Source organism: Musca domestica, unplaced genomic scaffold, assembly GCF_030504385.1.
Source record: "Musca domestica strain aabys unplaced genomic scaffold, Musca_domestica.polishedcontigs.V.1.1 14, whole genome shotgun sequence".
Classification (NCBI taxonomy): Eukaryota; Metazoa; Arthropoda; class Insecta; order Diptera; family Muscidae; genus Musca; species Musca domestica.
This window is the reverse complement of record NW_026712192.1, coordinates 9674915-9692178: the sequence shown is the minus strand read 5'-3', so window position 1 is coordinate 9692178 and position 17264 is coordinate 9674915. Positions and strand designations below refer to the sequence as shown.

The 17264-nt window shown below is 36.7% G+C and overlaps 1 protein-coding gene across 1 annotated transcript in view; it reads left to right on the top strand.

Moving 5' to 3' along the window:
• The window catches only part of LOC101890888 (uncharacterized), a 518720-nt gene extending 501705 nt beyond the window's left edge, over window positions 1–17015 (top strand). The window contains exons 29-32 of the mRNA XM_059119171.1: window positions 151–1421; window positions 1498–1568; window positions 6389–6489; window positions 6549–17015. Coding sequence (XP_058975154.1) covers window positions 151–1421; window positions 1498–1568; window positions 6389–6489; window positions 6549–6822 — 1717 coding nt within the window. The 3' untranslated portion in view covers window positions 6823–17015. The remainder of the gene's footprint in view (window positions 1–150; window positions 1422–1497; window positions 1569–6388; window positions 6490–6548) is intronic.
• The last annotated feature ends 249 nt before the right edge of the window (window positions 17016–17264 follow it).

The following is a 17264-nucleotide window of genomic DNA, read 5'->3' as shown; positions in this document are numbered from 1 at the left end:
AACGCCATGTTGTGTTTTCTCTATGTATATAACTGTAAATATGAATCTACTTTCATTCTAGATCCTAATGGATGCCAACAAAAAACCGATTTTCAATCTGAGATTTAAGATTTAATATTCCATCTTGGTATTGAACTATCTTTCTTACAGGCTCTTAAAGCAATTTGAGAAACCTACATCTCTGGATTTTCCCTTTGTGCCGCCCATGATAACGGTAACATCGAACATGAGCGAACTTGAATCGGACACAGAACCATTGTCGCCGGCGCCCAAGACAATTATGGGTGGTGGCAGTGGCCCTGGTGGTCTAATGCCACCCAATCCGGTGGGCATGTGCTATCTAAGTCCGTTTACAATGTGCACTCGTGCGGATCGCACAATATCGGAGAGCAATCTCAGCTCTTCGGGTTACTCGAGCATGGCCAGTCCTGGACCAAGCCGTTGTGGCTCCAGTAATCCCCTCTATCCCAACGAAATGGACGAGCCGCCGGGCAGTGGTCATTCGGGAGCGGGTTTATCCTTACATGTCAATCTAATGAATCGTCGAAAGAGTTCGGTGCTGCCAAGTTGCAAGGAGAACATCAGCAATGGTAAGTGCACGGGAGCAGCGGCCGCTGGTGGTGCTAAAACGGATCGCTTGCATAGCCATCGTCCCCGATCAGATTCGGAAACATTTTCCGATGACATTCTAATAGAGTCCAATGACGAGGGTATTGGCACTGATCATGTGGACGAAAAATTGGATGAGACCCGTTTAAGCCATCGACGATTTGACATGTTTTTGGATGAAGAGGTACTAATTGAGGTGGAAGAACCACCGCCCTGCACCTTGGCTTCGTCGTCGGGAGCGTGTACAGCCAGCTGTGCACCGCAAATGGCCCAACTGCAACTGCCGTCAATTGTGATACAAATTGACGGATGTGGTGATAAGACACTGTCACCGGTATCTTCGCGATCCGAAAGCCCTCTGAGCGAACGTGCCGGCATTGGCCGATTCTCACCACATTTCTATGGACGCAAGGATCAGCTGCCGTTCACCGATTCCGATGGACTGTACGATTTTCCATCGTCCGATGGCAAAGGTACGTCAGCGCAATCATTTACCCATCAACGACGCAGTAGTAGCAAGAAACGTGAACGTAAATCATCGAAATGCTCTGCAACACAATCGCCAACAAAACAACAACTTGATGTACCGTCAAAGGAGTCGTTGAACACCTCGTCGACGACACCCAGCAGCATTGGTCACGTCTGCAACAAGCATTGCCACTCACATCACCATCCATGCCCTGCCATAACAGTAACCACCCGCAAGAGCCCAAAAAGACGTTTGTTGACTCGACATGCGGTGGCGAGCAGTTCTTCGTCATCGGAGAGTCTGAATTCAACGAAGGAGTTGACCGTAAGACCTTTGCCACGACGTAAGTGTTGCCATTGAGATTCTTTGAGTGATTGTAATTGGATCCACTCCAATTGATCTTATTTTTTTGATTTCAGGTCTAAATTCACCAAATCGTGAGAAAAGGCCGAGGAAACAAGAAAGTCTTAGCGAAGATGAGGTGGCTGATGTAAGTAATTAAAAAGAAATGAATAGATTTCGAAATGCTTTAGAAAGATTCGAAAAGTATTAGAAGGTGCCAAATATACTGCTATTGGTAGATCTCAGTTTTGCTGGTTTTTGCTCGCGAGAGTACGAGGATTACACGAAGTTTACTCTCCACTCTTTTGATTTATGAAGAAGTACTCCTGTTTGAAAAATATGAGTGGGAGTCAAAATGCTCTGGGTTATTCCGTTTGTAACACCTCGAAATATACATTTTAGACCCTACAAAGTATATATTCATGATCAGTATAAGATTCTACATCGATTTAACGATGTCCGTCGGTCTGTCATGGAAATCACTTTAGATCCCGAATGAATTAAATCAGGTTTATACAATTTTACTCAGATGAGTGTTTGGTCAGCAGAACTCTTGGTAATGAAAATGAGCCATATAGGTCCACGTTCTGGTATAGCCCCTATATAACTGTTCCTCCCTATATTCGGTATTTTTATGATTTTACTGACCCTGGAATTATATCAAATTTTGTGTTTGTAGTTCGTAATGGGTACTATAGCCCTTGATATAAAATTGTCAACGCAGGTCCAGGTTCTTGTACAGACCCCTTATATCGGTACCTCTCCATATTAGGTAATTTGATGATTTTAGCATCATTATTCACCGGAATCGTTTCAAATTTCGCATTTGAAGTCCCTAATAGTACTGCGGCCTGTGACAGAAAATTATCTATGCAGGCGTCTTCGTATAGCCACCTTATAACGGTACCTCCCTATATCCTGTATTTTGCTGTTTTCAGCGACATTATTCACCGGGATTGTTTCAAAGTTCGTATTTGAAGTTCTTAATGGGTACTACAGCCTGTGATGATTTTAGCGATATTATTCACCACAATTTCAAATTTCGTATTTGAAGTTCCCAAACAGGTCCAAGTCTTTGTATTGTCCCTAAATAACGGTACCTCCCTATATTCGGAATTGTTTCAAATTTCGTATTCGTAATGGGTACTACAGTCTGCGTATGCCAAAATAAAGGTAACTCTCTATATTCGGTATTTTTAAGATTTTAACAAAATATTTGACGAATTCTATTTTTTATATATTTCCGTTTTTTTTTTTCTAATTTTCAAAGTCGTTCCAAATGGTAAAATTATGACACATCATTTTGTTAATATGTTTATAAATATTTAGAAATAACAATTCCCGTATTCCAGGAAATTTAAAAAAATATTATCTCGGGTCGAGAATTCCCGTCCTTAAACTCTTATCTATTTCCCCACCCCAAACTCTAGTCCATAGCGACAGGGGTTAAGTGAGTACTTTTGGCAGGCAGTTAAAAGGGGTGCAGCGTGTTCTGTGGGAGTATGCCATACGTTTGACAGGTGTTCTGCGCACTGCTGTCAATTCGAGCACAATACGAATTAAGGCGGGTGCACCATTCAGATCACAGTTGTGCCAAAACTACTCAGGCCTTTTCGAGACAGCTCTCGTTTTTCAGCTGTGGTTGAATATAACTTCTGTGACCGCATCAGAGTGAATACTATGTATCCCTTTTTGATAATCCTATTGATCTATAGACTCTATCTTATACCACTTTACCTCTCTCTCTCTTCAGAAGGTCTTTTTTACGTCCTCTGTAACTTCGATGACCGCATCAGAGTGAATACTATTTAGCCCTACCTGATAGACCTATCTATCTCTCTCTCTCTCTCTCCTTCTATCTCTAGATCATGAAGGTCTTTCCTTACGTTATATGATTACAGTTGTGCCGAAACTACTCAGGCTTTTTGTGACAGCTCTCGTGTTTTATATGTGGTGGGAAGCGGGTGATCTCCTATTATGGTATTTACTCTGTATTCCTCTATAACTTCTGTCACCGCATCAGAGTGAATTCTATGTATCCCTGCTTGATAGGTCTGTTGATCTAATGACTCTATCTTATACCACTGTACCTCTCTCTCCCCATAAGGTCTTTTCTTACTTCGATGACCGCTTCAGAATACTATTTATCCCTACCTCTCTATCACTTTCTATCCCTCTCTTCTTCTCTCTTTCTATCTCTAGATAATGTAAATCTTTCCCTTCGTCCTCCCTAATTTCTACGACCGCATAAGATAAATACTATTTAGTCCTGATTGATAGATATGTCGTTCCAAGAACTCTCCTTTATACTTCTGTACCTATCTATTTGGCCATGAAGGCCTTTCCTTACATGCCTTGGCGGAGTTTTCTTATCCACAAGATAGTAATTTCGTTGGTTTTGTTTAAAACACCAAGTGTGTTTTGAATCGAAAATATGTTTTTATGCTGTCGCACCGAAAATACCTTGGTCTCCTCATGTAGATGATCGGCAGGTGTAATAAGGAGACTCCCGGTTGCGGTTCTAATGTTCTTTGCATTTCGTGCTGCGCAGTGGTGGAACACATCGGAGCCTCGTAGCTTACCGGGCTATCGCGTTGTAAGATATATACAAAGTTTTTTAATTGGAGAGTGCTGTCTTGAGAACCTTGTTAGTACTTCAAACGCCTCAAGTGCCTTTCCTACTGGCAACAAAAATGATATCGGCCTTTATGAATCACTTTTGATGGCGTCCTTGTCTGGCTTCAATAGCTGGACAACCCTGCACATATCCAGGCATCAGGAACTATTATGGGTTCTATCTCCAGTGGCAGAATACTGTATTTATAGGTCTACATTTTCGTATATCTCCCATATAAGGGTACCTCCCGTTATTCGGTATTTTGATGGTTTTAGTCACATTTTCCCACAAAATTTGTCGAAAAATGGGTATTTGTAGTTCGTCATGGGTTCTAGCCCCAGCGGCGGAACACTGTATGTATAGGTCCACATTTTCGTATATAAGTGTAACTCCCAATATTCGTTATTTTAAAGATTTACGCCACATTTTTCCACCAATTTGTCTTAAAATTGGTATTTTGGTTAGTTCGTGATGGGTTCTAACTCCAGTGGCCGAACATGTTATATATAGGTCCTCGTTTTCGTATGTATAGGTTCGCATTTTCGTATACAAGGGTACCTCCCAATATTCTGTATTTTAATGATTTCCGCCACATTTTTCCACCAATTTGTCTAAAAATTGGTATTTGTAGTTTGTTATGGATTCTAGCTCCAGTGGCGGAGGTCCTCCTTTTCGAATAGCCCCCATATATCGGTAGCTCCCGATATTCGGAATTTTAATGATATTCGCCACATTTTTCCAACAAGTTATCTAAAAATTGGTATTTGTAGTTTGCGATGGGTCCTAGCTCCAGTGGCGGAACGTTTTATATGTATGTCCTCGTTTTCGTCATATATTCGTATAGGCCCCATATAACGGTAGCTTCCGATATTCGGTATTTTGATGGTTTTTGGCAACATCTTTCCAAGGATTTGGCAAAGACTTGGTATATGTATTTCGTTATTGGTTCTAGCACCGGTGGTAAAACATTGAACATCTAGATCCACGTTTTGCTGTAGCGCACAAATAACAGTACCTTCGAAAATTTGGTATTTTGACGATTTAAGCCACATTTTCTAGCAGATTTGTGTGAAGTTTGGTATTTGTACTTAATAATGGCTTCTACAACCATTGTCAAAACATTGTCCATATTGGCCAAAGGTTTCCATGTAACGGTTCCGTATTTAAAATTGGATATTTAGACCTATATTCCGTATTTTGATAATTCTAGGCACATTTACACACGAAACTATGTCAAATTTGGTAATTAATCTTTGTACTTAACATTTTCCATATAGGCTCCCTTTTTGGTTTGGCCCCCATATAACACCTCAAACCACTATATTGTTTTTTGTAAACTCTAACTGCATTCATCTACGGATATTACTGGAGTTTGTAGTTTAAAGTGGGAAACGTTTGAATCCAGATATATTGGATAAAAAGGTTTTCTTTATCTAATGGTGGAGGGTTTTAGAAGTTCGGTCCGTCCGAACTTAATGTCTTTTTATACCCTCCACAATTCTATAGAGGATATATTAGGTTCATCATTCCGTTTGTAACTCCTCGAAATATTCATGATAGACCCTACAAAGTACATATATTCTGGATCAGCGTAAAATTTTAAGATTATCCGTCTGTCTTTTGCAATCACGCTATCTTTCCAACGAATTGACATTAAAGGCTAAAATTTTGCATACATCCATAGTTTACCAGTTGGCAGGTTAAGTTCGTAAATGGGCCATGTCGGTCAACGTTTTCGTATAGCCCCCATATAACGGTACCTACCGATATTCGGTATTTCCATGATTTTAGCGGCATTTTTTACCGGAATTATTTCAAATTTCGTATTTGAACTTCGTAATGGGTACAACAGCCTATGACAAAAAAATGTGTATGCAGGTCCACATCTTCGTATAGTCCCCATATAATGGTTTACGTTTAAGTAGTTGATTTCGGATTTTTTTTTGCAATTTTTCAAGTTCCTTCCAAATGGTGGAAGGAATTTCGTATTTGAACTTCGTGTTGGGTACAACAGCCTATGACAAAAAAATTTTGTATGCGTCTTCGTATAGCTCTCATATAACGGTACCTCCCGATATTCGGCATTTTGATGATTTCAGCAACATTATTCACCGGAATCGTTTCGAATTTCGTATTGGAAGATCTTAATGGGTACTACAAGCTATGACAAAAAATTTCGTATGCAGGTCTTCGTATAGTCCCCATATAACGGTTGTCGTTTAAGTAGTGGTTTTCGGAATTTTTTGAAATTGTTCAAGTTCCTTCCAAATGGTGTTTACTTGTTACTTGTTAATCTTTGACTTTGACCGTATAGTAAATAAATGCTAACTCATTTTCCTTTTTCATTCTAGTCAATCTTGAGACGGATTTCACCAAGCATTGTCAAGGAGGAGGATCCACCAAAACCTAAATGCAAAATAAATCGTTTACGGGCAATTGGAATTCAAATCAGGTAAGAAGGGAATATTTTTTTTATACAAGATTTAATATAAATCTTTCCATTGCCAACAGATTTTTGCGACGCTTAGAAAAATCCATAAAAACTCGCGAACGTATCGCCTCACCATCCGACAGTTGTCCCGAAGAAAATACCGACGATATGGATTCACCGCAGGCATCTTCACCACTCCTACAGCCAACATCACCAAATAAGACTCGATTGGCATTGTGTCGACAGAAACGTCTTCCCAGCGAGGCATATGGCATAACAGCAGCCGAAATGAATTCCAGCAATTGGAAGGGCATGGATCGTAGTTTGATTGGAGATGACTTAACAAGTGATTGAAATGCATACAGTACGGAATGTATGTCAAGTAGTTTTTAGGAGCTTGATAAACACATTACAGAAAAAATATATATTTCCTTAGACATGTAGCAAAGGTTAACTAAACCCCAAAAAAAGAAGAGAAATATTAAAATTAGTGTAAATTGTAAATAACTTAGTATATGAATTTCGAATATAAGAGAATCTTCCTCAAACATTTTTTTCACATAATTACAACATCATATTCACACGTTCGTTCTATTCCCCCTCACATGTTTGTGTGTATGTGCAGTTTAATATATATAGTCACATCTTTACTACGAAACGGAATTGAATTTGTCCTTCTAAATTTTTAAAATCACATAACCTACAGAACTTAGACGATAATTATAAGAAAAATCGAAAAATAAGAAATTGGCACTAAAACGTACATATTGTGGTATTAATCATAAGATATTCTAATACACCTATTATAGAATTACACACACAAACACACATGTAGATGCGTAGATATGTATTCACATTTTAATAGATATTAACATTTAAGTACGGTTAAAAGTTGTGACTATTTAATTTTCACTAAAAGAAGTATATTTAAGATAACGAAGAAAAAAAGAAAACACAAGCTATTTTTCAAATAGTTTTAGGGAATTCCCATCTCCCATACCCTTCTCAGATAATTGGTGTGCAGTTGTTAAGTTCTGACACAGAAAAAATGAGTGAAGGGAAAAAGTTATCTCCAACTCCGAAAATGAAATCTAATGCAGAGTTTTTGTAAATCGAAAATGAAAGAAGAGTTCCCACTCGAAATCGACTTAAAAATGGAAACTATGAGTTTTTAGCTATTTATGGTACAAATCTGGTCCTATCAAAATATCTACTGGAAGAGTATCACCGAATCGAGAATCAGCCATAATTATATTTGACCAAAATGTCTTCAGGTCCGAAGTTATCGAAATTGTTGGAAGACTTTTTAATATAGAACCAACGCCAATGTTTCCAAAATAACGGAATTGTCAAAAGAACTAAGAACTTTTACGTTGCATACTTTTCGACGTGTGGCTGCGGGACTTCTATTTACCCCAGATACTACAGAGGTTGTGGAATTTAACAATATATTTTAGTTTTTCTGCAATCGTTCCGAAATTAATGACTATTCAAATGCTGGAACAGTCGACGCCCTAGCAGGAAAATAAGCACTATGGCTGTCGCCAATATAACTCATTACTTTCTTTCGGCTGACTTGCGTATACCATATTCGATATTCTATTAAAATAAGGCGAAAACCCAAAAATATATTAAAATAACGAAACATTTCGTTAAGTTAATGAGTACGAATTTTGTCGTATTAAATGTTGTGATTTCTTAAAATAAGGTAAAAAAGAAGTAGCTTCGACCGGGCCAAACTTTGAATACCATTTGGATCGAATAGAAAAATTTTCAAAAAAATAAATAAAATAAAAAAATAAATGTATAAAATCCGTTAAAAAATCTCTTAAAACTTTAAAAATACTGAATATAGAAAGTCGCCGTTATAGTGGGGTCTGTACGAAGACGTGGACTTGCATAGGCAACATTTGTTATAGGCCATTACAATGTTCCAATACGAAACTTGAAAAAAGTCCGGTGAATAATGTAATTAAAATCATCAAAATACCGAATAGGGGGAGGAACCGATATATGGAGATATACGAAGACCTCGACCTGCATAGACAATTTTCTGTCACAGGTTGTAGTAACCTATTAGGAACTTCGAAACGTAGCTAAATTCGTCAAAATACCGAATATGGGGAGGTACTGATGCATGGGCCCTATTCGAAGACCTGAACCTTAGACAATTTTCTGTCATACACTATAGTACCTATTAGGAAATTCAAATACGAAACTTGAAACAATTCCGTTGAATATTTTTAGACAATTGCATTGAAAAATGTAGGTAAAATGATCAAAATACCTAATGTGATATGTGGGAGCGTGCTAAGCACTGGGAGCTTGTCAAAAAGCCGAGAGCTTGCTATGATCTGGATCGAATTGTGGCTAATTAGTATCGAGACTGCGGACGACCCATACGTCTATTCGTATTTTGTCGGCTATTGATCGACATTCTCGATGGATAAAACCAAAATACATATTCAGGTAGTCACACGAAGTGAATGAGAATTATTATTGAATGGTACGTTGACTGCATTGAAATGAACGTTGACTGCATTGAAGCTAACACATGCTACCGCAATTGGGCAATGTAAAAAATGCGAATGTAAAATATGTAATGGTTGTTTGAAACAATCAAGTCCCTTATTTTAAAAAATGAAAGCAAAATATTTTGAAAAACAGCGTTTTTGAAAAAAAAAAACATAAATTTCAGAGCTCACTTTAAATGCATATTTGCAAAGGAAGAAAATTATTAGAAAAATTGAGCCCAATATTTGAAAAATAAAATCGAGACATTTCATTCATATTTAAATAAATGATAACTTCTTGCATTCAATTTTGATTCAGACATTAAATGTTGTATTTAAGTAGTTTTTTGAAACGGTTTACTGAAACTGAAATTACCTTTTCAGAAACACTTGCGGCTTTGGGGTGCATCGCATAAAAACGCTGCATACCGTTAGTATGTACGCTTCTCATGGAATTTAAAATAAATCTGGTCATGGAAAGATTTATTTTTGTATTGAATATCTGACTGAATATTAATCCGAATAAAATGTATATGTATACGGGCTACAAAATCATTTATATGGTTAGTGATGAAATAAATAGTTGTCCATGGGCAATGTGAAGCTGAAAACATATCCATTGATGTCTAGTGTAGTCCCCAGTGGCGGTGGTACAGATGTTTGCACGAAATGTGCATACCCCACTCATACCGTCAACCGCTTCCTGCAATTGCAGCAAATTTATTAAGCATTCTTTAAGAAAAATTTTCACGGGGCTGTGCCCGAAAACTTAACGCGATTTTTTTCGCAATTTTGCTTTAAGGTGCGATCTGCCAAACCCAAAGAGAAAAAACGGAATTTAAATTTGTGAATCAATTATGTATTACTTACTTTTTTTCCAACCGACCGCCTTCTTTTTTACTACGGAGACTCAGACATTCTCTCTGCTTGTTGGTAATTGGCGAAGCTTCCGGCATTAGAATGATCAGAAGTTTCGCACAGTATCTTCCGGATTAGACAATATGACTGGACGGACGTATAAAGACATTTGGAAAGTTATGCATGGATATATGAAGTCAATATTTAGCCGCTGCATGAGCCAAGGGTACTTTCAGCGTGCATTCAAGAGTGCTAGAGTTGACGAGCTACTTAAGTCGCCGGATAGGATAAGAAGTGATCCTCGCTTATATCGTTTGGAAAAGTAAGATGGCAATAGTGTCCGGGCTTAAGGAGTGCTACTCCGAACATCAATTCGGTTTTACCGATGGTAGAGGTACTGTGACGAGTGGGTGCACGGCAGTATATTCTGAGCGGGTCAAATGCCAAATATGTTGTTAGCATATTTTTTAAATTCAAAGGTGAATTTCCCTTCCTTTTATGTGATAGTATGCTCACGAGGTTGTTTGCGATCGTTTGTCAGTAGTATGGCTTTTTATCAATGAATCAATCAATGACGTATGAATTTATTCATGACGCATCGTTCGTACCAAACTTTCGGTTCGGCTTTCTTACTGACTGGACACGGCCCTCTCAAGGCGTTTTTGCATAAGAGAGGTCTTGCCCAGACGGATTTATGTGGGTGTATGATGACTTAAGACTGAGTGCATACAGGGTGAGAAAAGAAACAACTGCAACAAAGTCAAACGCCATATTTTTTACATTTTTTTTTTTAAATTTTATTGAATGAAAGCAAAAAATGTCGGAATTGTATCAAATTTTAGAATAAGCTTACATTTGTTCGAATTGGTCACCTTTGGCACGAATTATGGCCTTCAAACGGCCAATGAAAACGTCACAACCTGCCCGAATGTTGCTCTGCGGTATTTCGGCCCATTCCCGGCGAAGCACTTGCTTGAGGTGATCGATACTCTGGTATTTTTAGTGCCAACCTTGCTTTCAAAAATACTCCAGACACAGTAGTCCAACGGATTGGTATCCGGAGATTTTGGTGGCCATTGTGCGCTGGAAATGAAGCGAGGAGCCTAGTTTTGTAACCATTCTTGGGTGGCTCGTGCTGAGTGCGTTGATGCTGAGTCTTGTTGGAATGTCCAAGGTCTGCGGCCAAAATGTTTGCGTGCCCAAGGCTTTTATACACCCTCCAGAATATTTTCGCGATTATAATCGGCATTTATTCTGATGCCACGGTCGATTAATACGAGCAGAGAGCGACCATCGGCTGTTATGGCTGCCCACACCATCACCATGGCCGGCGCTAGAGTTCTGGTGGCAAACCGAAGGTGCACATTTTCAGCTGACCTCTTTGAGAAGTAAACACGATCATTTTGTTTGTTTAAAAACTGCTAGACAACGAATGTTTTCTCATCGCAGAAAACCAAATTCGGCAGTTCACCACATTCGACCAAGCGAAGCAAATCTTTAGCTCTTTTGAGTCTATTTTCTTTCTGTTGCAGTGTAAGTTCTTGCACTTTTTGGAATTTCAGTGACTTCACCCCGAGCTCATTTTTCAATATTTGGTGAATTTTTCGTCACTTTTCGAACCATTTCTGTTTATGTTGCTGTTTTCTTCCGTCCACGTACGGTAACGGGTGATGGTACGAGACACAAAATATTTATTCACATTTAAATGCTGGAGCGCTCTAATGATAGCCACATGTGGTTTTCCAGCCAAATATAAATAAATCACACTATCACGCTTGAATTCCATCACGAGTAACTGTTTTTCTGAAAAATTCTCGCCAAAATTCTTTTATACGCTTGTAAACAATTTAATGAGCTGTCACTGGAATAATTTTAACAGCTGTCGGATGAGTGGCTTAGAAATGACAGCAGTCTGAAGTTGGTTGCTCTCATGGCATACCGCTACTATAACGACATTAGAATCTACAGCAAATATATGGATTATGTATGGATGTTCGGGTGAGATTTTAGGTGGATTCTTAAAGACGATCGGACATTTAATTATTTCTAGTAGAATGTTTAGATTCGTTACCATAGTGGGAGAATTTGAAGTGAGTTTCAATATTTCAGATTTTTTCTTTTAATATTTGAACACATAATTATCATCGATTATCTGAGAACTTCCTTTGTCCTGACCCTAACGAAACATAAATCCAAACTCCATGTATAGTATAAAACCAAAAAAAGTTAGATAAATTCTTAGACTAAACAATTTAGCAATTAAAATAATTAAAAAATATAAACAAAGAAAAAAAAAATGGTGTGCTCAACAATTTGCGCTGTGTTTGTTATTATTATTACAACAACAACAAAAATGAACAAGAAAAAAAGAAGAAATTATAAAAAAAGCAACTAATCGTCATGACATCTTTATTTCATTGATTATGTTATCAAAGCCACCTTACCTATATATATCATAACTCACATTTCCATCTATGTCATTTTATTTATGGGACATTACCAATTAAAGGACCTTGTGGACAAAATAAATATTTTTTACTATTTAATGTTAAGATGTTCCACTAAAAGTGTAGCATTCATTCTCACAAAAGTATTTGGATGAAGAGCGAAGAAACTTTCAAGTGTATCACTTATACGGGGGCTATACGAAAACGGTGCGAAGGCGGTGCTTAATTTGGACTTCAAATACCAAGTTTGGGATAATACAGCTAATTCTGATGAATAGTATATACAGCTAAAATCCTTAAAAACAAAATATTTGGATGTACTGTTATATGGGGGCTAGACGAAGACATGGATCTGAACGGAAAATTTTCCATCAATGGAAATAGTACTGGGAACTCCAAATTTGAAATAATTCTGGTGAGCAGTGATTAAAATCTTCAAAATGCCGAATAGAACTAGGTACCGCTAAATTTGGGGCTACAAGAAGATGTAATTCTCTTTCATAGAAGGTAGTATCCATTACGAACTTCAAATACAAAATTTGAAATAATTCAGGTGGCAATTAAATACCGAATATAGGAAGTTATAATTATTTGGGGACTGTAGCAAAATTTGGACAGTTCTATGCAGGGTTAAATTTGTGAATAAAACACTTTAAATGTGGTGGCATATTTTCAATACCAGTTCTACGGGCCTAAAACACATTTGATTAAAATTTTATCAAACGACTTAATTTATTATACCCTACACCACATAGTGGTAAGAGTATTATGACTTTGTACATTTGGTTGTAACATGAAGATGGATTAACTATCTCGTTAATTTTGGTGATCAGCATAGAATCACATTTTGAGTCGATTTATGCATGTCCGTCTGTCTGTATGTCCATGTATTTTTGTAAACAAAATGCAGGTGTCATTTATTATTCGATTGAGGTAAAATTTTCGAAATAACATTTGCTTGGCTCAAGGACGAACCCTATGGAAATTGGTGAAAATCGGTCCAAATTTAGATGTTGCTCCCATATATATCTTCATCCGATTTTAAGTTTCTTGTGCACCAAATGGAAAATATCAGCCAACTAGAATGTGCGTCAAATTTGGTGAAAATAGGTTCAGATATAGCTATAGCTCCCATATATATGTTTCATCCGATTTTAGTGTTTAAGTGCCTTACATTCGTTGTATGCACTCCACAAGACAGCCTAACAATTCGTAGATAAGATTTTATCAAGTTCGGTTCAGATTTGGATATAGCTGCCATATACAACTTCGGTCGATTTCGGGTTAATTAATCACCAAATGGCCAATATCAGCCCAAACAGCCTGAAGTTTGGCACATTCGGTCAAGTTTAGCCTAGAAGCTAATACATCAAAAATCGGTTCAGATATAGCTATATCTCCCATATATATGTTTCATCCGATTTGGTGTTTAAGTCCCTCAAATTCGTAAAATGCACGATAGAAGAATAATATATGGTACCAGATATTAGATACAGCCAAGAAATAGCTGTTTTCAATTTTATAAAGATCGGTTCAGATTTGAAAATAGCTCCCATATCATTATCCGATTTCAGGTTTTTTCTGCACCAAATGGCTAATATTAGTCCAAATGGATTTTCGCACTTCAACCAAATTTAGCCTAGAAGCAAGAATTTCAAATTTGCTCCCATATATATATTTCATCCGATTTGGTATTTAAATCTCCAACTTTCGGAATATTTATATTACCATAAACATATACCAGATATTTTATAGAGCTCAGAAATGTCCAATATAAACCTTTCTTTTGCGAGAGCTCCACTAAATATGCATAGTGGTGTAGGGTATCATATAGTCGGGCCCGCCCGACTTTTGGGCTTTCCGCACTGGTTTGGGAAGCTAAAGTGGTTTCCATGTCTAAAGCGGACATGGCTAAATACAAAAATAAAAAGAAAATATTCCACAAACGGAGGAATTGCTGTCTCATCATAGAATGCTCACACTTTACATTTTTAGATAAATCGTTAAGAGAATCGTTATTGAGAGATTGGATAGACTTGGAGAAATTTTGCAGGGCTTAACTACCGCCGATAATATGCAAGTATCTGGTTAGTTTTTGAAACGACAACCTTGTTCGAGAAAAGGAGTTAGCAGAGAAAATTCTCAAGAAAATCTTTAAATGCGGAAAAATGTCTCGCAGGGTCGCAGATTTTTCAGACATGAATTTCAGATTCATGGCTTGTAGTTGGGGGAATAACTCTAGTTTAATAAAAACTTTCGAATATATTTTTTTAAATTTCTTCCAGAGTTAGGTGTTTGTACCTTGATTTCGTGAGGATATTTTTTTCTTGGGGATACCCGAATCTTTGATCCACGGATACCCGAATCTTTGATCCATGATCCGGAATCGGGATATATCTAAATCATCGACTTTTTGGACTCGATTTTTTTTTATAAAATCCCCCAAAAGTCGAAAAAGACCCCATTTTATGGAGTCCGTAAAATATTTGCGAGATAAAAGCTATATTCTAAAATATTACAACATGTGCTGTTATCTTTCCTGGATCCAGAGATATAGGACCTTTAACCTGAACAACCCAAATCTGTTCAGTTTTTCTAAATTTGATACTCCTTTTAAGTAAATGGGCTTCGGCGGAGTGATTCCGAAGTTATATCTTAAATCCCGATTTTTGGACTCGATTTTTTAATTCCCCAAAGGTCGAAAAGGGCCCCATTTTTTGGAGTCCACAAAATATTTGCGAGATAAATGCTAAATTTGAAAATATTTCAGCATGTGATATTATCTTTCCGGGATCCGGATATATAGGACCTTTAAACTGGACAACCAACATCTGCTCAGTTTTTCTAAATTTTAAGTAGATGGCCTTCGGCGGATTGATTTTGAATTTATATATAAACCATCGATTTATTGGACTCGATTTTTTAAAAAATTCCCCAAAAGTCGAAAAGGGCCTCATTTTTTGGAGTCCACAAAATATTTACGAAATTCTATAATATTACAACATGTGCTATTATCTTTCCTGGATCCGGAGATATAGGACTTTTAACCTGGACAACCCAAATCTGTTCAGTTTTTCTAAATTTGATACTCCTTTTAAGTTGCCGGCTTTCGGCCGAGGCTTGAGATTTTCTCGACTACGCAAACTAAAATTTTTCTAATTTTCATACTTTTTTAAGTAGTTAGGGCTTGAGATTTTCTCCTCCAAGTATGTCAAACACCGACTACCCGAACTAACAACTTTTTTAATTTAATATTCCTTTTAAGTAGCCGGTCTTTGGTCGGGGTTTGAGATTTTCATCTCCGGTTGATTGATCCAAAGTTTTTGTTTTTAAATTTAATACTCTTTTTAAGTAGCCGATCTTCGGCCGGCGCTTGAGATTTTCAACTCTGGGTTTCCCCAACACCGGCTACACGAACTAATTTTTTTTCTAAAATTATTTTTTTTTAGCTGCCCGCTTTCGATTTTCGCGATTTTCTCTTTGGGAAAGTCCAACACCAGCTACGCGAACCAACAACTTTTTTAATTAAATATTTCCTTAAAAAAGTCGGTCTTCGGCCGAGGCTTGTGATTTTCAACACTGCGAACTAAATTGTTTCTAAATTTGATTCTTTTTCAAGCAGCCGGTCTTCGGGCGGTATATCCAATACCAACTACACGAACTAAATTGTTTCTAAATTTAATTTTTTTTAAGTAGATGACCTTCGGTCGTTGGTGGATATTTTCTCTTTGGGTATGTCCAACACTGAATACGCAAAGTTTTTTATACTGAAAACATAATTTCAATGTTCTGAACATAATCGGCTCATCCGGGTTCTAATAACCTATATCTCTAGATCCAAAAATATAATAACACACATTGTAGCATTTTGGAATGGTTATAGTGTCAACTATATTTTGACATTAATTTTGTGGACTCCAAAAATGGGGCCTTTCTTGACTTTTGAAGATGTTTTAAAAAAATCGGGGTCCAAAAAATCATTATTTTCGGATACACTGCCCTTTTAAATTACTCCATCATGTGACCACTTATTGGACAATATCCATATCGGCTTAGTAGGTCCGGGTCGGTAACCCGGACTTTAGGCTCGAATACCGGGCATCTGGGTCTATCCCCCCAAAAATAAAAATACTTTCCCGGAATCAGGATATGAATACCTACCTCTGGAAAAATTGTAAAAACAAAACGGAGATTTTTTATCGAAGTAGAGTTAAGCCCTATACTATAACTATGACTTTTTTTATTCTCAAAAAGAAGATGCAGTTTCCTTCATATCGAAATCAAAAATTCCAAAAATTTATTTATTTTTTGCATGGCTATCAAGCTCATCATCATCACCATCATTTCACAACATTTTTTGCCATTATGTTTTCCAAAACTCAAATCAATCATACCACAACTAAAATCTAAATATTTTTCAAAAGCAATATCTTATTATGGAAACAAAAGAAAAACATTTAATTAATCAATAATGCACAATATATATTTATAGAGAGAAAAAATTCAAAATGATATTTAGCACTAATATAGTTACAAAAAGTATAAATAAATTTTACTACAACTACTTATTAACGATTGGAACAAAAGAATATTTAAAATAAGTTTACTGCTTAAGAAGCCCATCGAAAAAAAATGAAAACAAATCTAAAATATTTAGTTAAGCTTTCAAAAGGATAATGTAGTTACCCAAGAAGTGTTAGGCTAATGTTGAAAAAAAAAATAAAATAAACTAATACACATTACTACTACACAACAACAATTATACAACAAAAAATCGTTAGGCAAAAAAAAAAATATTAAGATGGCTTGTATTGAGACTGATTTTATAATAAAACAACAACAAAGAAAAAATCAAAAATAATTATATAAAAATAAAATACCAACACTTGTAAAAAGTAAATCTGTAATGTTTTCAAATTTTAAGGAAAAGAAAAAAAACGAAAAAGCTAATCAAAATGGTTATGAATTAGAGAGGGCA